We start from the raw sequence: 21,455 nt of genomic DNA, 5'->3' as shown, positions 1-21,455 counted from the left end.
TAAAGAAATGTGTTTAAATAAAAAAAATACCTTTTCAGCAGGTAGGAGCCTGCCACAGTTCACTCTGTAGTTTTCCCCATCTCTTATACTCAAGTAATATGCAATTACTTTCTTCCCTCCAGTAGGAGAGGGTTTTACCTTTTAGTTGGCTAGTTTAGTGTAGGATAGGAGGGCAAATGGCCTTTTGCCCACAGAAATGATTTAATTTTACTTAGGCTACTTTTTTTTTTTTTTTTTAATTTTTTTTTTTCCAACGTTTTTTTATTTATTTTTGGGACAGAGAGAGACAGAGCATGAACGGGGGAGGGGCAGAGAGAGAGAGGGAGACACAGAATCGGAAACAGGCTCCAGGCTCCGAGCCATCAGCCCAGAGCCTGACGCGGGGCTCGAACTCAGACCGCGAGATCGTGACCTGGCTGAAGTCGGACGCTTAACCGACTGCGCCACCCAGGCGCCCCTACTTTTTATTTTTTGATGTTTATTTGAGGGCGGGTGGGGGGGCGGGGGAGAGGGGCAGAGAGAAAGGGAGACAGAGAATCTGAAGCAGGCTCCAGGCTCTGAGCTGTCAGCACAGAGCCCAATGTGGGGCTTAAACTCTTGGACTGTGAGATCATGACCTGAGCTGAAGTCGGATGCTCAGCTGACTGGGCCACCCAGGAGCCCCGAGGTAGGCTGACTACTAATTGCCTTTAACTCTTTTTGTTCAAAGAATAAACCGTATTCTTTATTCATTCAGTTGCCACCTCTGTGGTGCATGGTTGTTAATGTGAACCTTCCTAAGTTTGCCTCTTAGGCCATCTGCAACAGTCTATTAAATGCAGATGTGTCCCTGCAAAGGGGGCTATTCCAGTGGATATGAGCCATCTTTAAAATTAATAGACCTTTTTTCCTACATGAATGACACTGATAGGATATGTTCTCATCTGTAGGCTCAGGGAAGAATTTATGGAAAAATTAAAGAAGAAAACTTTGTTAGTCCTAAAGAAGAGGTGAAACTTGAAGCTCATATCAGAGTGCCATCCTTTGCTGCTGGCAGAGTTATTGGAAAAGGAGGCAAAACGGCAAGTACTTCAGCAAAACCTGTGCAGTGGTATGAAAGGGAAAGCGTTGAAAGGTACTTAGGAGTTCCAAGTCCCTGAATTTTGGCTAATTAATAAAAAGCAGGATCATCTGGGCCAAGGTTTGGAGAAGACTGCCTTTTGTCCTTCCTGAGTGTTGGTATCTGCTACTAGTGAAAAGTAACGCCCCTTGAGACCACTCTGTGTGAGAGGGCTAACGCAGTAGGGGCAGTTGGCAGTTTTCAGCCGAGGGAACGTCAGCTATTTTTGCATGCTTTATGGAAAGAAATTTGTTTTTAAATTTCATCTACCTTTACATATTACTATAACAAGCAAATGGTTTCCAGTTTCTCTTTAACACCTGTAACGTCTAAGTTGTTTTCAAAGCTGTTTACAATTTTGAAGTAATTGGGAGTATACGATTGGGAATCAGACTTTCAGGGTTTGAATCTGGTTCTGCCATTCACTTGTTTAACTGGTCAATTTCCTTGGCTAAGTCTTAGTTTAATCATCTTGAAATGGGCATAATACTGATAACCTGATAGAATTATTGGTGGATTAGAAGAAATTTGTAAAGCCATAGTTTAGTGTTTGGCACATAGTAAGTGCTCAGCAAATGGTATTTTTTTTTTTTTTTTTTTTTTTAAGAACCTTGATTTAACAAGATCTGTATTTATCTTTTCCAGGTGAATGAGCTCCAGAATTTGTCAAGTGCAGAAGTAGTTGTCCCTCGTGACCAGACACCTGATGAGAATGACCAAGTAGTTGTCAAGATAACTGGTCACTTCTATGCTTGCCAGGCAAGTGGGCTCTCATGTGATGGACAAGCTCTTTTGCTTCTTTGACAAACGAAGCAGTCTTCCCCCTGGGTGTGCCCTCACCACATATAAATATTTAAAGTCGTTTGGTGCTAAACATGCTAATCCCTTTTTAGCAGGTGATTTCAGAGACTCTACTAGCAAACTAAACTAGTACGGATCTTTAATCTACAAATCTGAATCTGAAGTTGTTGGAACGGAAGGGTAAAATAAATTTTAGTAACTTTTGATCGGGTAGAAATTTCAAAGCTTTCTCCTTTCACAGGTTGCCCAGAGAAAAATTCAGGAAATTTTGACTCAGGTAAAGCAGCATCAACAGCAGAAAGCTCTGCAAAGTGGACCACCTCAGTCAAGACGGAAATAAAGGCTCAGGAAACAGCCCACCACAGAGGCAGATGCCAAACCAAAGACAGATTGCTTAACCAACAGACGGGCGCTGAACCCCTAATATCCAGAATTACATGCACAAGTTTTTACCTAGCCAGTTGTTTCTGAGGACCAGGCAACTTTTGAACTCCTGTCTCTGTGAGAATGTATACTTTATGCTCTCTGAAATGTATGACACCCAGCTTTAAAAAAAATAAATAAAAAATAAAAAAAAAAGGGGGGGAGGGAAAGAGAGGAGCTCTGCACTTCCCTTTTGTTGTATTCTCAGTGTAACAAATATTCTAATTTTTCTTAATATACCCCCTGATGCCAGAAATTGGCTTAATGATGCATTCACTAAATTCATAAAATATAGATTGCTCCCAAATCCAATTGTTAAAATTGGATCAGAATAGAGTTATTACGGGAACTTAAGTGTTAAGCTATTAGCATAGAAAAACCGTTCTCAGTTGTATTTGTACCTAACACTAACACGAATAACCTAAGGGAAGTGCTGAATGGTGTTGGCAGGGGTATTAAACGTGCATTTTTACTCAACTACCTCAGGTATTCAGTGATGCAATGGAAGCAAAATTGTTTTTGTTTTTGGAGAATTTTATATACTTTATAAAGATAAAAAGCCCAACAGTTTTTTAAAAAAAAAACTTAAAATTTAATTAGCTGACAGGAAAATAACTGAGAAAAATTTTACTCCTGACTGGTGACAGTAAAGCTGGAAAATTAATTTCAGGTTTTTTGAGGCTTTTGACATCATTAGTTGGAAAATCCAATAAACGTTCAGTGATATGGAGCAGTGCCTATATTTGGAGAGCAGCAATACCATTTAATTTTTCGTTTATGGTAGGGAATGTTTTTGATGGTACTAACAGAGCAAAGTGGTTGCAGGAGGTTTTGGAACGGCTAGTTTAAATGGCTTCAGGAGACTCCGGTTATTTGTTTGGCTCTGTGATTAAATGCAGAAAAATGCTTTGTGCTTTAGACTATCACTACCTAAAGGAAGCGTGTCAGTCAAGAGATGCAGCCCGTGGACCATGAACTGACTGGCAAAAAGCAAGTTTCAGCTTGTCTTACGGGGTGCTTAGTTTGCCAACACATGTCAGACCAGTTGGTCTAGGGTTGGAGCAGGCCCCAAAAAGGATTGTTTTGTGAAGACCAATGGGGCACTCAGATGGTGTGACAGTGTTTAAAGGCAATGCACAGGCTCCATCTCCGTGGGCCGGGCACTGTCATGAGCCTCGCTAAGCTATTTCGGGGACTTTTAAACAATGATAAATCAAGAAAAATGTAAGGCCACCTAAAATATTATGTAAAATACAGCAGGATTTCTGGGTTCTCTGCAACCAGTTATTTGAAAATAAGTCAGAAAGTGGAGACTACCAGAAATCTTTTTGAAATATAATTTGAGTATGAGGACACATTTGATCTTTGATATTTGATACTGAACTCATGTGCCCATTCCTTAACTTGATGGCAAAACCCGGTATGTACAATTATGTGGGTGTGGGTGGTCTCCAAGGCCATTCTGCTCTCAGAATTGTGTTGCTTTTGTTCATTAAATGATCAGTCATTATATTACACTGATCTGAAGGGCCTATATATAACCCTTTAGAAAATAATGGCCTCATTTCTATTTCAAGATGAATTTCTACGAACTAGGTAAGTTTTTCTGAAGATCACTGTTAACAATTAGACATTTTGAAAATGACTTGAAATGTTTTCCTAAATGTTTCCAGAAAACCAGTTTATTTTGTAGTTTTAGCCAAAAAGTGCCCTTTGTCACACGATTCATATAGCATTCATAATGTTTTCATACAATGAATTGCAAAAATTAAAATCAGACTGGCTTTCTGGTTGGATTTCAGGTGAGATGTGGTTAGGCCAGAGCTCTTCCTCAGTGTTTGATTTTTCCCATATTTGTTGTTGTTGTTGTGTGTGTGTATACACACACACACACACACACAGATAGGTGCTGCATTTATATCTGCTGGTTTAAAATTTTGTCATATTTCACTTCTAGCCTTTAGTGTGGCAAATCATGTTTTACTTTTAATTAAGCAATGGTAATGGAGTATCTAATTCTGTAATTGAGTTTTGTACTCACCGCACATGGATCATTCCTCATCTGTAATGTGCCCCAAATGCAGCTTCATTTTCCAGATACCTTGATGCAGAATAAAGTTTTTCATCATTAGGTGCAGCTTGGTGTATGGTATCTTTTATTTCTGGTTTTTCAAATAAACATGAATGTTCAAATTTGGTCAAACTATAAACAGATTTTTAGTAATACTACGTCAGTCTCAAGGCAAGTACCAATATCAAGTGGTACATTATTTTCTACATTCCATAGTACTTACTTTGGATCTTTATAATATTGGTACATATGAACTAAAACCTGTAGGTTTTAAGTAACAACACCAGTGGGGCAATTATGTGTTTTCTGCTTTATTAAAAAAAAACCCAAAACCTGGCTATTCCATTCTACCGAATAAGATTTACACTTACGCAAAATTAAACTGTGAACAGAGAACACAGAGGCCGGGGCCAGTGTTAGCTCCCAGAAATCCTGCTGGGATCTCAGGAATAAAAACAATATATTAAAATTTTAATTTGAACGTATTGATTCTTGGTGTGAGGATTAGCTCACTTACCTACAATTTCCACATTCATTTAGCATGAGTGCCCATAAATAAGACTTGTTTTGACAACAACCTGACCAAGTAGGTGGGGTTTCATTCAGAGTTACATTTTTAAGTGACTCAATCCAAATGTGATAATGACTAAAGCAGTTCATATCATTTTATTCTCATCTGAACTCCACTGGAGTCAGGGATGAAGTGTCCTCTTCTATTCCAAGAATGAAGTCTTCGGGTAATGTCTCAGGTGCTATCTGAGCTAACTGGTCATCATAAGAACGTAGGGTCCATAATTTCTCTAATTCATAGGTCTCTCTGGTTTCTGGAAGCATCAAATGAATCACCATGCTGCCTATCAATCAAGGACAGATAAGAGTTAAGACGAAGAAGCAGTTCATTTGTTTTTATTCTTGTGCTCTCACCCACCTCTATGATAGAATAGTGGTTGTCAAAGTATGGGCCCTAGATTAGCATTAGCTGAGAACTTGCCCGAAATGCAAACTCTGGATACCATCCCAACAAAAATAGCATAGAAATGATGCTGTGCTTTTCTCCGTGCATCATACAGGAGGTACATGACATCGATACATAACTAGTGATGTTAATTAACTTCATCCTAGTGATTAAAGGTGGGCTAGTGGAAGAAAATTCTCCATGGGTGTCACATTTCTGCACATCCTGTGAGCAAAACACAGACTGCCTTTTGTTCTAGAAGGTCTTTTAAGGATGACTGCGTAGTGAATAGTGTCACAAAAACATACCATCTCCCTCTAGAGCAAAGGACAGGCTTGCTTACAGCAGTGGATCTCAAAGACCTTTCAAATTTTCACAGTTGGGGCTGGAGAGAAGGGAGACTAATAAACATCCTACAATACACAGGGTATATATCTCCCTACTCCCACCTGAATCACCTGGTCCAAAATGTTAAGGACAAAGCTGAGAAACCCTGGCTTAATGGCCTTGGCAGAAAAAGTGTCTTCCATCACAGCAAATGGCAGGTGTGTTTCTTGCCCATCATAAAAGATGTAGCTACCCTAACCTACGGGTTCCTCTCTCAGAACGTTGTCTGCAGATGTCATCTGGCCCTATGCTGCTCTCTCTATAGACATGGGCTCAGGGAACCTGCCCACCCACCCGCCCCCCCCCCCAAAAAAAAAACAAAAAAACTGCTGGCTGTTACTGTGATGAGTAATAAAATCATCCATCCTTCATCTCTAACCCAGGACTAGCCTGGAGTTTCACCAATTCCCATGAAACGGGGCCGCTAACTTGTTAGTTAATAAGAATCTCAGACCCTTCATAATTCTTGACAGTGTTTTTCCCTTTGTAATTAAGTATCTTAGGGGGAAATACTTTGAAACTATGTATATATTAATAACCAAATTTGTTAGGTCTTTTCAAAATTCCAGTCCTCTGTTCTTGTCCTTCTCAGTACCTGGAATGCCCTTTAACTTGACCTCATCTGAGTCATCCTAGGCCAAGATATGTACTCCCCAAGCCTTCTACTACCACTAAGGGATCTCTCCCATCTCTGCCATGTTACCTGTTCAGTTCTCCACCGTCTGTCTGACCTGCATGACTAGAGACCCATCACATTAGGTGAGAATTTTACATGCGAATAAGACCACCTGGGTTATAATTAAAACTGAATATAAACCTCAAAAATTTTACATGAAAAGCACAATCTGATACCCTTTTGCAAATGAACACAGTTCCAGATTAGGACAAAACCAAATATTTATCTGTAAAATATGTCAAAATAACTTACCAAAGTCCACACACAGCCAGTCATCAGTGTCCTTCCCTTCAATCTTAACATGAGGTTTGCTTTTACATTTCAAGTATTTGTACTGAAAAAAGCCAGATTACATATTAAAGAGGAAGGATGGAGGAAGTCTCTGTTCTCACCAAGGATGGTCTGTTGGCATAATTTTCTTGATCTTAATTTTGGAACTAGCTTACTCATTCCTCTTAACTGTACTCCATAATAAATAACTTGAGGAAACTTTCTCCCCTTACACCCCACCTACCTCCTATACCTCTCTACTGAATCCTCCCGCCCAAACCCTTCTGAGAGGGCCATCATACTCATCCACCAAGGTGATGCCTCATCTCTGAGGCAGAGAGACCCAAGCTCACTCAACATCTGGTCCTCACCTATATCCACCGCCTAAATGACAATGTTAATTGGATTTTACCATCCCATGTCTCTATTCCCAACAGGTCTTATGAATGGTCTAAAACAACAGATATACTAATATCAGACAAAATAGACTTTAAATCAAAAACTATTACAAGAGACAAGAATATTATATGATAATAAAGGGTCATATAACCCAGAGAATATATTACAAACATGCACCAAAAACCAGAATTCCTAAACATATGGAAACAAACATGGACAGAACTGAAGGGAGAAACAGATGACAACACAATAATACAGACTTAATACTCCATTTTCAATAATGGATTTAAAAAACAGACAAGATCAATAAAGAAGTAGATGACTTAACACTAGAGACTAACTGGACCTAACAGACATTAAAGACCATTCCACCCAACAACAGAATACACATTTTTCTAAAGGGCACACATAACATTCTCCAGGACAGATCCTATGTTAGGCCACCAAACAAGTCTCAATAAATTTAAAAAGACTGAAATCACACACGGTATATTTTCTGATCACAATGAAATAAAACTAGAAATCAATAGAAGGAAAACTAGAAAAGCCACAAAATGAGTCAAGAAATCACAAGGGAAATTAGAAAAGCTCTTGAGACAAATGAGATTAAAAACACATCAAAACTTAATGGGATGCAGTGAAAGCAGTGGTAAGAGGGAAATTTATAGCTAAATGCTGCCATGAAAAAAAAAAAAGTTCCCAAATCAACAACCTAAATTTACACCTTAAAGAACTAGGAAATGAAGAAAAACTTGAAGCTAGCAGAGGGAAGGAAACAATGGTAAGAGAAAACTAATATTGACAAAAATTCATGAAACCAAGATTTGGGCCTTGAAAAAAATAGACAAAATTATTTAACAAATCTTTAGCTAGAGTAAGAAAAGAACAGAAGACCCAAATAACTAAAATCAGAGCAAGGGGACATTACTAAGAAGCAAAAGGGATTATGAGTACTATGAACAATTCTATACCAGCAAATTGGATAATCTAGACAAAATGGACAAATTCCTAAAAACATAGAACTAAGACTGAACTGAGTTTGAATCACTAATTGAAAACCTCCAAACATTATTATATCTCAATTAAAAAAAAAAAAAAAGCTTGGTGGGAATGGGAATGCAAGCTAGTGCAGCCACTCTGGAAAACAGTATGGAAGTTCCTCAAAAAATTAAAAATAGAACTACCCTACAATCCAGCAATTGCATTACTAGGTATTTATCCAAGGGATACAGGTATGCTGTTTCAAAGGGACACATGCACCCCAATGTTTATAGCAGCACTATCAACAACAGCCAAAGTATGGAAAGAGCCCAAAGTCCATTGATGGATGAATGGATAAAGAAGATGTGGTATATATATACAGTGGAGTATTACTCAGCAATCAAAAAGAATGAAATCTTGCCATTCACAACTACGTGGATGAAACTAGAGGGTATTATGCTAAGTGAAATTAGAGAAAAACAAATATCCTATGACTTCACTCATATGAGGACTTTAAGAGACAAAACGATGAACATAAGGGAAGGGAAACAAAAATAATATAAAGATAGGGAGGGGGACAAAACATAAGAGACTCATAAATATGGAGAACAAACTGAGGGTTACTGGAAGGAGTGTGGGAGGGGGGATGGGCTAAATGGGTAAGGGGCACTAAGAAATCTACTCCTGAAATCATTGCTGCACTATATGCTAACTAATTTGGATGTAAATTAAGAAAAAAAAATTTTTTTTAAATAAAAAAAAAAAAAAAAAAAGCTCCAGGGGTGGGGGTTGGGGGGCAAAGAGAGGGGAAAAAAATCTCCCAACAGAGAAAAGCCCTGGACCAGATTGTTTCACTGGTGAATTCTACCAAATAAGTAAACAAAAGCTAACACAAATTCTTCTCAGACTCTTTCAAAATACTCAAGAAGGAACACTTCCTACCATTACCTTGAAACCAAGGCCAAAGACACTACAAACTATGGATCATTATCCTTGATGAATACTGATGCAAAAATCCTCAATGAAATATTAGCAAGCCAAATTTCAACAGCATATTACAAGAATTATACACCATGACTGAATGAGATTTATTCCTGTAACGTAAGGATGGTTCCACATGAAAATCAATCAATACAATAGAGCACATTAACAAAATAAAAAAAGCCACAGAATCATCTCAAATTTATGCAGAAAAGCATTGAACAAAATTCAACACACTTTCATGATAAAAATACTCAACTAAGAATAAAAGAAGCTACCTCAAGATAATAAAGGCCATGTATGATAAGCTCACAGCTATTATCCTACTCAATGGTGAAAGAATGAAAGTTTGTCCTCCAAGATAAGGAACATGATAAGAATGCCCACTTCGGCCACTTCTATTCAACACACTGCTGGAAGTTCTGGCCAGAGAAATTAGAGCAAGTAAGGGGGGGGGGGGGTACCCAAATTGGGAAGAAAATAATAAAATTATCACAGTTTACAGACAACATGACTTAAATGTATAAAACCCTAAAGATTCCACACAAAAAAACCTGTTAGAATAAATGAATTCAGCAAAGAATTAGAAAATAGAAAATTCCACCCTAAAATGTATATGTAATAAAAGGACCCCAAAAAGCCAAAAACAGTCTTGAAAAGGAAGAACACATTTGGAGCTCTCAACTTATTGATTTCAAAACGAACTACAAAGCTGCAGTAATCAAAACAGTGAGCAAGACAGACTTATGGAATGAAAAAAAGAGCCCATATAGTCAAATGATTTTCAACAAGGGTGCCAAATCCGTTCAATAGGAAAAAGGCGGTCTTTTCAACAAACAGTGCTGGGAAAACTAGATATCTATATGCAAGAGAACAAAGTGAGACCCTTACTTTATACCATCTACAAAAACTGACTCAAAATGGATCTAAGATTTAAAAAAATGACCCACATTTCAGGCTTAAATATAGGAAAGCCTTCACAAACAGTGGAAAGGCTTCATGACACATGATACAGGACACTGAATTTCGCGATTCTTTCTTGGATAGGACACTGAAGGCACAGGCACAAAAACAGATAAACTGGACCTTATCAAAATTAAAAACTTGGGGCACCTGGGTGGCTCAGTCGGTTGGGTGTCCGACTCAAGTCATGATCTAGCAGTCCGTGGGTTTGAGCTGTGCTGACAGCTCAGAGCCTGGAGACTGCTTCGGATTCTGTGTCTCCCTCTCTCTGCCCTTCTGCCGCTCATGCTCTGTCTCTCTCTCTTTCCCTCAAAAAATAAATAAACATTAAAAAAAATTAAAACCTTGGGGGTGCCTGGGTGACTCAGTCGGTTAAGCACCTGACTTCAGCTCAGGTCATGATCTCACGGTTTGGGAGTTCGAGCCCCGCGTCGGGGTCTGTGCCAACAGCTCAGAGCCTGGAGCCTGCTTCAGATTCTGTGTCTCCTCTCTCTGCCCGCCCCTCACCCCTCCATGCTCATGCCCTGTCTCTCTCTGTCTTTCAATAATAGATAAATGTTAAAAAAAAATTTTTTTTAAAAGCAAAAACTTGTGTGCATCAAAGGACACTATCAACAGTAACAAGGCAACCTACAGAATGGGAGAAAATATTTGCAAATCACGTATTTGCTTTGGGATTAATATCCAGAATATATACACAACTACAACTTGACAACAACAGCAACAACAACAAACTCAACCTGATTAAACCATAGGCAAAAGACTTGATTAGGCATTTTTCCAAAGATATACAGATGGCCGATAACACGTGAGAGGATGTTCAACGTCACTAATTGTTAAAGGAATGCACATCAAAATCACAAAGAGCTGCCACTTCTCACCCATTAGGATTACTATGATCAACAGCCCAGAAAATAAGAAATATCAGCAAAGATATGGAGAAATTGGAACCCTTGTGCACTGTTGGTGGGAATGTAAAGTGGTGCGGCCACTATGGAAAAGATCATGGTGGTTCCTCAAAAAATTAATAGCAGAATTACCATGACCCAGTAATTCCACTTCTGATATTAAAAGCAGAGACATGAACAGACATTCTACACTCCTGTTTACAGCAGCATCGTTCTGTCTCCCAAAGGGGGAAGCAACCCAAATGAAACTCGAGGGATGAATAGATAAAATGTGATATACACATCCAATAAGATAAAAAGCCTTAAAAAGAAGAAATTATGAGACAGGCCACAACATGGATGAACCTTGAAAACACGCTAAGTGAAATAAGCCAGTCCTGAAAGGACAACTAGGGTATGATTCCACTCACATGAGGTACCCAGAGTAGCTGAATTCATAGAGACAGAAAGCAGAACGGTGGCGGCCAGGGTATGGAGGGAATGGGAAATCACTGTTTCATGTGTACAAAGCTTCGGTCCTGCAAGATGAAAAGCCTTCTGGCGATGGATGGTGGTAACGACTGCACAATGATGTGAATGTAACTGATGCCACTTAACTGTACACCTAAAAAATGGTTAAAATGGAAAACCTCTCGTTCTTCTTATATCTCTCAGTCCAACAGTCACTTCCAAGTCTTCATCTTACTCCGTCCCACTATTACATGTGACAGAAACCCTGGGACTGTCTTAAAACTCTTCTCCATGCTGTCTTGGTTCCCTCTCTGTCTCTCCAACTACTACTTTTTTGGAATCTTCCTTTGCTTTGCCATATTGCATCAAAGGTCCCCCTCTTATTTTACCACCCTTCTCTAGGCCATCCTAGCTACTGTTTGGGTCTTAACTGTCCCCTCTATGACGAGTTTTCAACAAGGTCAGAGAGGTTATGTTCTCCTGTAGAGTGTTATCAGAATCGGCTAAAGGCCTCCAAGTACATCTTCTTCCTCATTTCTGATGCCTATCCAGTCCAGTTAGAAAATGAACTGCCTGGGGCGCCTGGGTGATTCAGTCGGTTAAGGGTCCAACTCTTGATTCTGGCTCAGTCATGATCTCATGGTTTTGTGAGTTTGCGCCCTGTGTCGGGCTCTGCACACTGGTTGCTCAGAGCCTGCTTGGGATTCTCTCTGTCCCCCTCTCTCTGCCCCTCCCCTACTGTGCTCTCTCTGAATCAATCAATAAGAAGGGCATTCCCCTTCCTCAACTAGGCCTGTGAATCTGGAGGGTAAGGACTAAATCTTTTTCATTTTTATCTTCCCAGTACCCAGCACAGTACTTGGAAACGCTGGATACATTCAAACATTTAAATTAAACTACAGGCAGGGGCGCCTGGGTGGCGCAGTCGGTTAAGCGTCCGACTTCAGCTCAGGTCACGATTTCGCGGTCCGTGAGTTCGAGCCCCGAGTCGGGCTCTGGGCTGATGGCTCAGGGCCTGGAGCCTGCTTCCGATTCTGTGTCTCCTTCTCTCTCTGCCCCTCCCTCCTTCATGCTCTGTCTCTCTCTGTCTCAAAAATAAATAAAAACGTTAAAAAAAAAAAATTAAAAAAAAAAAATTAAACTACAGGCCGGCAAGGTCCAACAGAACTTTTGTGCAATTATGGAAACGTTTTATAGTTGTGCTGCACAGTATGGTAGCCATTAGCCACAAGTGGTCACTGAACACCTGAAATATGGCTAATACAAGGGAAGAACTGAATTTTTAATTTTAAATTATAATTAGCCACAATGGCTTAGTGGCTACCACAATGCACAGTGCTGCTCTAGAAATCCCCCCTGGGTCATCTAGCCTGCCTCAAATTATTTATTTTTATTTTCATTTTTATGTTTTTATTTGTACTTTTTATTCATTTATTTGTTCATTCATCACTCATTTATGACCACAAGAGACAGGGATCAGAAACACCCTGATCCATTTATCCCCATAACTTTCACTATCAAAAACATAAAACAAGCATGCAAATTCTGAGAATTTGGGCTTCTTGTATGATCTCATATGGCTTTCCTTTTTTTAAGTGTTACTCCTCAACATGATGCACTGGCACTATTCCGTTAAGTTAATGATTCCAAAGAGGAAAGAAAGCATCCTACCATTTTCACAATGTAGTAGGCCATGGCATGCAAGTGTCGGGTAGATGTTCCACTACCAATCACAAAGTAATCTGTGTATTTCAATTCCGGAGGAACCTTGATCACGCAAATGTCTCTTGCATTCTCTTGCCTCAGAAGTGAAACCAGCATATCGATGTCAAACTTGGGGCCAGTATGATCTGAAATGCACAAAGATTCACTTGTGTCACGTGGCCAAGGAGACGACACTACATGCATGGAGACGCAGCAGCTAACAATGAAACTGCTCCTCTATGAGGGTGTTTAGATCTAAAGTGTTTTGAAAGACAGCAGGGCCCAGACCTCCTGGAAACTAAACCTGTGGTTTCGCACAGCACCGCTCAACTTTCATGGGAAGAGTGATCCCGTTACACAGAGCCACCATACATCCTTTGCTGTCACCGTTTGCAATAAAACCATACATCCACCACAAATGACTTTCTGTTCACTAATACTTGAGGAAGTGAGCGATACACCTCAAACATACACAGAACTACAATTGTGAGCCGGAGGAGCTCTTAGGTAGTATGTGGTCCACAACCTTCACTTGAGAGATGAAGAAAACTAGCCCTGGTAGAATTAGTGCACCAGCCCCAAGCCATGGCATCCAAGTGTCAGGTAGAAGTTCCACTACCAATCACAAAGTAATCTGTATACTTCAATTCTGGAGGAACTTGGTTCACGCAAATGTCTCTTGCATTTTGAAAGAGTTAAAACTTTAAGGGTGATTTTCATTTTGAATCCTCGAGTTTTTCTTAGAAAGGCCTTTGGGTTATGTAGCAACTGTTATCTGTGCAGACTTAACTTTTTTCTGTACAGATGTGCATATTTTCTGTCCTTTACCTTGGAGTATTAGAACATGTAAATTTAGGGGCGCCTGGGTGGCTCAGTCGGTTAAGCAGCCGACTTCGGCTCAGGTCGTGATCTCGCGGTCCGTGAGATCGAGCCCCGCGTGGGGCTCTGTGCTGACAGCTCAGAGCCTGGAGCCTGTTTCAGATTCTGTGTCTCCCTCTCTCTGACCCTCCCCCGTTCAATGCTCTGTCTCTCTCTGTCTCAAAAATAAACGTTAAAAAAAAAAAAAAAAAAGAACTTGTAAATTTATAGCTTTCTCTTACATTCCAAAGCTGATTCCCAAGAATCCAGGATCTAAGTCCACTAAGACCTCTCCCTCTCACACCTAACTTTTCACAGATGTACTCTATTTACAACCACTCAAATTTCTAAAAACTTGATAATTAGAGGGCTTCTATTGGCTCCGTCTCCTATTAGCGATTCTTATGCACCTCTTAGACCCCAGCCCCTTGCTCTTCCTCAAAATCCTTACTCCCTAACACTTGCGGCAAGTCCAATTCTCGGGAACCCTAAGAAGAATGTGAAGGGAGCTGAGGATGGTGAGATTGTGATGCCAAAGGTACGGTGCGGCCTTTCGGACGCTTGGGGTTTTGGAGACGTCAGTTCATCTCCTGGCCTGTTAAACACACAGTTGGCGCCAACACCTGTGAAAACCCTTCCAGCTCTAGAGCAGTAGGAGTTTTGTGACTCCAAGAGAAATGCATAAACGGGGGAACTCAGAGCCTCCTCGCTGGGACCCGGCTCCCGGCTGCCCGGAAGGGTCGCCGCCGCCCTCCTCCAAGCCCGTACCTGCTGTGCTTGACTCCGGCTGCCCCTCACCGGCTGCCCCCTGAGCCCGCTCCTCCAGGCCGGGTCCGCCGTGCAGGCCGCGCGCGTGATCGGGAGTCAGGCAGGCCCGGCCGAGCGCCGGTCCCGCCTTATGCCACCCCGCGGCCAGCAGCCCAAGCCGGGGCCCCGGGCCCGCCGAAGGCCCAGCTCCCGGGGAAAGGGCCCTGCACCACAGCAGCGACCCGAGTCGCCTCGCCACAAGCCCGCCAGAGCCCATCGCTGTAGCCCAGCGACGATTCACCGGGCGGGCCTTAATGGAGCCCGAGTGGGTTCTTCGGCTTTCGATTGGCTAGGCCAATGCGCGAAGGCCTGGGAAATTGACGTAAGGAGAGTGGGCGGGACCAGGACACAAATACGGGGGTCATGGGCGGAGTCTGAAGGCCAGTGGGGACGCTGATGACCCGGAAGGGATTGTTGGGATTAGGTTTTGTAGGAGTCTAAGGAGAATTTGACTGCCCACTCTTGCTGTGACCTTCGTCATAGTGCATTGCACCACGTTGTTCCCCCCCCCCTTTTTTTTTTAAAGTCCATCTTCCTTCACTGCAATGTAAACAGCATGAAGGCAGAAAGTTTTGTTTTTTGTTTTCAACTCTTGTCTCCACAAAGCCTGGAACAGGCTGAATGTTTAGAAGATGCTGCTGTTGATGGATGGAAGCAGAAAAATGTTTACTTTTAGCCCAAAAGGCTGACTATGGCCTGTACAGTTCTGATAAGGATAAAATGCTTACTAGTTGCTACGTTCTTAAAGGGTCTCGTGACTGCCTGTACCTCTCACCCATGGTTAATATCTGGCTGAATTATAAGTAGCAGAGAAATCTTATGAAAGTAATTTTGTGAGTGAAAGTTCAAAGAAGACATTTATGATCTAATATTCCCTGTACATCCCCGTCCCCACCTCCAGCACTAAGCATATAACCACCAGTTTCATACAGCAAAAATGAGGCTCTTTCTGCCCAAGAGTCCTGTCCCCATGCTACTTAAATAGACTTAATAAGGTGCACTGTAAAACATTTCAAGAATTCTGTCTTGACCATGGTGCTAATGAACCTACAACAATTACACTGGAATTAGGACATAAAACGTCTATTACCAAGAAAAGTATCAAGATTCCCTAGCAAATTTGAAATCTCATCTGGAAAATCTGTTATTCTGGGCTCAGGTGGGATGGGAAGCAGAGGTGTAAAGGGCCGTTTGGAAAACGTTCTTAGCAGATCCGCCCTTCATGTACACTCCCCATATTGTAGTGTTCAGTACAACGGCCTGTATTGTGGTGCCCACCTCTGTGAGAACAAGGAGTGCTGAGGCCCAGTTATAGTATTAAACCATAGGATTTGAGAGCTAAAAGAGACCTAGGGAGGAAAAACCACTTGCGCATAGCCAAGCACTGCAGAGCCTGAAGTGGGGTCCAAACCCATGAACAATGAGATCATGACCTGAGCCGAAACCAAGGGTCAGACACTTAATTGACTGAGCCACCCAGGCACCACCCAAAGGTTTTTTTTGTTTGTTTGTTTTGGTTTTAATTTAACTTCTTGTCTTCGTTCTCACTTCCTCAGTCTGAGCCCCCCGTTAGCTCTTATCTAATTACCAAGACAGCCTCCTACCTAGCTCTCCTATCACCAATCCATCTCTACTTTTTCCATTCTTCATGATGCCATGCTGTCTGCTAGAATTATTTTAGCCTCATCTGCTACCTGCTGTTTTCCAAGAATACCATAAAACATTTCAATGCTGAGCTTTGCACATGCTATTCCATTGTTTAGCGTGCCCTTTTCCACCTTTTCACATGATGAACTCAGACTCACTCTGTAGGACATACCTCAAACATTTAGGTATAGCCCCCACTCTCTCAGATGGTCCACCAATGAGAAGCCACCGGCAGTGCTCTGGGATGCCCTAAACCACAGGGTCAGTGCTTCATCTTATGGCAGTCCTCGATGCCCACTTCAGACTGGATTCCCTGTCCTTACAGCAGGAAGATCATGCCAGACAAACCAACACACAAAACATCTGAGAAAACATGCAACACAGACTTGTGCTCCATGGGGACTTTGGGGGGAAAAGATAGTGCCTTAGCCCTACATTTATAAAATAGTGAGTCCATAGTGCTCCTACTCTGTTTAAAAGGATTTGCTCCCCCTTCCGATTAGGAGGTTTACAAACAGGAGGACAAAACAATTAAAAAAATTTTTTTTAACGTTTACTTATTATTAAGAGACAGAGAGAGAGCACGAGCATGGGAGGGGCAGAGAGAGGAGTAGACACAGAATCCGAAGCAGGCTCCAGGCTCCGAGCTGTCAGCACAGAGCCCAACGCAGGGCTCGAACTTGCGAACCGTGATATCATGACCTGAGCTGAAGTCAGATGCTCAACCGACTGAGCCACCCAGGCACCCAGACAAAACAATTTTTAAATAGAAATACATAAACTTAGAGTAGCTGTAACTAATGGGATTTGTAAGAGAGGTAATTTTAATCCTAGCCCTTCTCTCTGCATGGTCTCCTGAGGGCAGGATTAGTACAAAGAAAGTGGAAATCTGGGGGAAAGGATGACACTTAAATGAGGCAGGAATATTCACCCACAACTGCTCAGCAATGAAATGAACTGCCCTATGAGGTCAGGAAGGACAGCTGAGTCTGGAAAGTAGTGGTCCCAACTTTTTAAATTTTAATAAACTTTTATTTGAAAAATTGTGGCTCTTTGAATACATGCATGACAAAAGCTGCTATGAGCTAAGCAACATTTTTAACTAAAATCATATTGAATTCCAATTAGCATCTACATCCATTTGCTGTGGGAAACATGTTTATTCTGTCCAAAGACAATGTTTGATCCATATATGGATTTGAGGATCCTTTGCAACCAACAGGAGGCTCATGGTTTACAGATTAGGAAACAAAGATGTGTAAGAAATTAACGCATAGAATCAGCAAAGGTTGGACGTGATAAACTTCTCAGTCCCCAAACTATATGAATTCAATCATTAACTTTTTTTTTCAAGTATGCTTCACACCCAGCATAGAGCCCGATGGGGGACTTGAGCTCACGACCCTGAGATCAAGACACGAGCTGAGATCAAGGGTCGGTTATTTAACCAACTGAGACACCCAGGTGCCCCTTAATCATTAATTTATTAAACAATTATATGTCAGATGTGATGTTAAGTGCCCCGTGTGTGTGTACATCAGGGAAGCTTTCTCAGGCTTTCTCTAGTTTAGCCCCTGGGCCCTGCTTTGTCCCAACTTGCTCTGTTCTTCTTTCCTCTCTATTCTCTTTGAAGCAGGTCCCTGAGGCCCCTCAGGTGTTGTCGCCCCAAGTAGCACCCTCACCCTCTCCAGCCACTGAGACTAGCTGCAGAGGACACCCCTGTGACTGCTGCTTCCCACTGTCCTAACTTCCCATGAAGCCTCAGGAAACAAGTTTGGGAGACTTTTGACTGTGGCAAACAGGGCAAACGGGAGGCTCCTGAATCAACACCCCAAGGATGTTATTAGGGTCTATAATCTTAGGAAGTCCTTTTAGTCATGGGCTCTGGTTAATTTATAATTCCTGAATCCCTCAGTAAGCTGCTTTAACCCTCTGTTCTCAGCACCTCAAAGGTAGAGATTACCAAGCCGTCATCCCCTTCTGATTCTGCCTTTTAGAAGCAACCACAGAATGAAAACAAAATCCAAGCCTAACAGCAGATAGCCCTGTTTTCAAGTGGGGGCATTTTGTATTTCTGTGGGTCCCGCTAATGGGTAATATCCCCACCCCCAAATCTTTACCTGAGGTAGGAAGGAAAATCTGTGAAAAAAAACTTGTGTTAACTAACATTAAGGACACAGAGCTGACAAATATTGCCTATGAAATCATAGATTATGAGAAACTGCTGTTTGGAATTCTTTTTTTTTTTTAAGTATTTATTTATCTTTGAGAGAGTGTGACAAGGGGAGGGGCAGAGAGAGAGGGAGACAGAGGATCTGAAGCAGGCTCCATGAGAGCAGAGAGCTCGATGCGGGGCTCGAACTCACAAGCCATGAGATCATGACCTGAGCTGATCATGATGACCTCACGCTTGCTTGAAGCATCAGAGGCACATGGGTCATTTCACACCGAGAAGCAGTTTTGATAACTCTCTCTCCATCCCTGGTACAACACTTTAGATAAAGGGGTTTCAGACACAACTCTCCACATTTATCTCAACTTTACATTTCTCGGGAGCAAGCCCCCTGAGTCTGCATCTCAGCTCTGCTGGTAATGAAACTGTGACATCCCTAATGGAACCTAAAACAACATTACTAACAGGACATGGTTTCTCCCCAGACCCCACGACCCTTCTGAGTAATTGAACTGCAGATCCATGGACTTTCTCTGGTGGCATTAAATAATGATTCAGAAGCTCTGTGGCCCTTTTGACCCAAAAGGTAAATCAAAGTTTCACCCCCCACGAACAATATCTTGAGCTGTTTTCTTTTCGCCAAAACCCAATTTCTGACTGGACTCTGATTTTTTCTGTTCAGATCTGTTGACAATTCAGTAAAAATTCTGTTTGCTTTTCCTTATAATAATCCCAGTTTTATGAATTTTCTCTATTTCATAATTATTACAAGACTTCAGTAATTCGCAAGGGCAGATGAGTGTAGCCTCTGATGGCTAAACTTCAGACAGTGGGTTCAAAGCAAACAGACTTCCTCCTCAGCAGACCTGATTAGGTCTCTGCTTTGGGTTGTTTCCAGGCTGGTGCCAAGTCACCACTACAGGAGGGTGCTCATAGGTAGTGAGGGGACAGCTTACCAATTGGTCAAGTTTGAACTTGGAATCTCATCCTTAAAACTGTACAGTTTTATTTATTTTTTATTTTTATTAAAAAAAATTTTTTTTTTTACATTTATTTATTCTTGAGAAACAGAGTGAGACAAAGCGTGAGCGGGGGAGGGGCAGAGAGAGAAGGAGACACAGAATCCGAAGCAGGCTCCAGGCTCTCAGCAAGCGGTCAGTACGGAGCCTGATGCAGGGCTCAAACCCACGAACTGTGAGATCATGACCTGAGCCGAAGTCAGACGCTCAACTGATTGGGCCACCCAGGCGTCCCACAACTGCACAGTTTTAGACCACCCCTAAGGAAAGCAATTGACAATAGGCATTCATGCCATGATTGTGGTACATCCATTCTCCTATGTCCCTGGGAGCTTCACAAATCCGTGCTGAATAGAATTCTGAGAAATGTATGTATACACACACACACACACACACACACACACAACTATTAGGAGCCCTGTGGGCTGGTCCATTCAAACCACTTAAAATACAGAGAGGCTTTCTTTTTTTTTAAAGTTTATTTATTTTAAGGGGGGAGGAGGAGAGAGAGAGGCAGAGAGAGAGAGAATCCCAAGCAGGCTTCATTCTGTCAGGGAGGAGCCCCACTCGGTGCTCGATCTCACAAACCGTGAGATCATGACCTGAGTTAAAATCAAGAGTCAGACACTGAACCAACTGAGTTACCCAGGCGCCCCCAGAAAGGCTTTCTTAGCTCCCTGGGGAAAGGTCTCAGGCCAAGTCTAGCCATGATATGAGTGGCTTCTGGGGACACCACATTTCCTCCAGGCTCTTTCAGCCATTTCCGGCTGATGATGCAAGAAGCTGCTGTCTGGAGCAAGGTGGTAGCATCAAATGTATAATTACTTAAGGACCAATAACATTTACAGCATCTGACGGTTTTGTTATAAAGGCATACCTCAGTTTATTGTGTTTCCCTTTATTGCACTTCTCAGATAATGCTTTTTTTTTTTTTCTTCACAAATTGAAGGTTTGTGGCAACCCTGAGCTGAGCGAGTCCGGGAGCATCCTTTTCCCAACCGCATTTGCTCACTTCACGTCTCTGTGTCACATTTTGGTATTCATGAAATATTTCAAACTTTTTAATTATTATTGTATTTGTCATGGTGATCTGTAATCAGCAATCTTCTATGTTATTATTGTATTGTTTTAGGTGCCACAAATTGCCTCCATACAAGGTGGCAAACTGAATAAATGTGTGTGTTCTGACTGTCCCTCTCATCGGGCTTCCCTATTCCCTGAGATACAACAATATTGAAATTAGGCCAATTAATAGCCCTACAATGGCCTCTAAGTGAAACCAAGAGTTACACGTCTCTTATTAATAGCCCTACAATGGCACTCAAAGTGAAACCAAGAGTTACACGTCTCTCACTGTAAACCCAAAGCTAGAAATGATTAAGCTTAGTGAGGAAGCTATGTCAAAAGCTGAGATAGGCTGAAAGCTAGGCCTCTTCTGCCAGTTAGCTAGTTGTCAGTGCAACGGAAAAGTTACTAGAAGAAATTAAAGGTGTTTTTCCAGTAAACACAGGAGTAAGAAAGCGAAATAGCCTTACGCTGATGTGGAGAAAGTTTTAGTGGTCTAGATAGAAGATCAAACCAGCCACAACATTGCCTTAAACCAAAGCCTAATCCAGAGCAAGGCCCTAACTCTCCTCAGTTCCGTGAAGGCTGAGAGAGGTGAGGAAGCAGCACAAAAAAGCTTGAAGCACAGGTTGGTTCTTGAGGTTTAAAGAGAGAAGCCGTCTCCATACCATCAAAGTGCAAGGTGCAGCAGCAAGTGCTGACACAGAAGCTGCAGCAAGTTCTCCAGAAGATCCAGCTCAGATAATTGATGACAGTGGCTGCACTAAACCACAGACTTTCAGTCTGTACAAAACAGCCTAATATTGGAAGAAGATGCC

General features: G+C 41.7%; 2 protein-coding genes across 6 annotated transcripts in view; one reads left to right on the top strand and one right to left on the bottom strand.

Annotated features, from left to right (window-relative positions):
• The window catches only part of IGF2BP3 (insulin like growth factor 2 mRNA binding protein 3), a 154,705-nt gene extending 150,245 nt beyond the window's left edge, over window positions 1-4,460 (top strand). For 3 of the 5 annotated variants that reach the window (XM_019443599.2, XM_019443597.2, XM_019443600.2), the window contains 3 exons: window positions 930-1,061; window positions 1,745-1,858; window positions 2,142-4,460. In XM_019443599.2, coding sequence (XP_019299144.1) covers window positions 930-1,061; window positions 1,745-1,858; window positions 2,142-2,240 — 345 coding nt within the window. In that variant the 3' untranslated portion in view covers window positions 2,241-4,460. Of the gene's footprint in view, window positions 1-929; window positions 1,115-1,744; window positions 1,859-2,141 lie in introns of those variants that run through there. The other 2 variants (XM_053898193.1, XM_019443598.2) reach the window with 2 other exon arrangements.
• A 2-nt stretch (window positions 4,461-4,462) lies between these two features.
• Window positions 4,463-15,014, bottom strand: MALSU1 (mitochondrial assembly of ribosomal large subunit 1). Its single transcript, XM_019443601.2, has 4 exons — window positions 14,695-15,014; window positions 13,036-13,214; window positions 6,665-6,746; window positions 4,463-5,248 (listed from the first exon to the last, which is right to left on the bottom strand). The coding sequence occupies exons 1-4, from the start codon at window positions 14,948-14,950 to the stop codon at window positions 5,067-5,069; spliced, it is 699 nt and encodes a 232-aa protein (XP_019299146.2). The 5' UTR covers window positions 14,951-15,014; the 3' UTR covers window positions 4,463-5,066.
• Window positions 15,015-21,455: the final 6,441 nt, after the last annotated feature.

The sequence above is a fragment of the Panthera pardus genome, unplaced genomic scaffold, assembly GCF_024362965.1.
Source record: "Panthera pardus isolate Hobbes unplaced genomic scaffold, ASM2436296v1 HiC_scaffold_8, whole genome shotgun sequence".
Classification (NCBI taxonomy): Eukaryota; Metazoa; Chordata; class Mammalia; order Carnivora; family Felidae; genus Panthera; species Panthera pardus.
The sequence above is the reverse complement of the archived record's forward strand: the minus strand, read 5'-3'. Positions and strand labels throughout refer to the sequence as shown.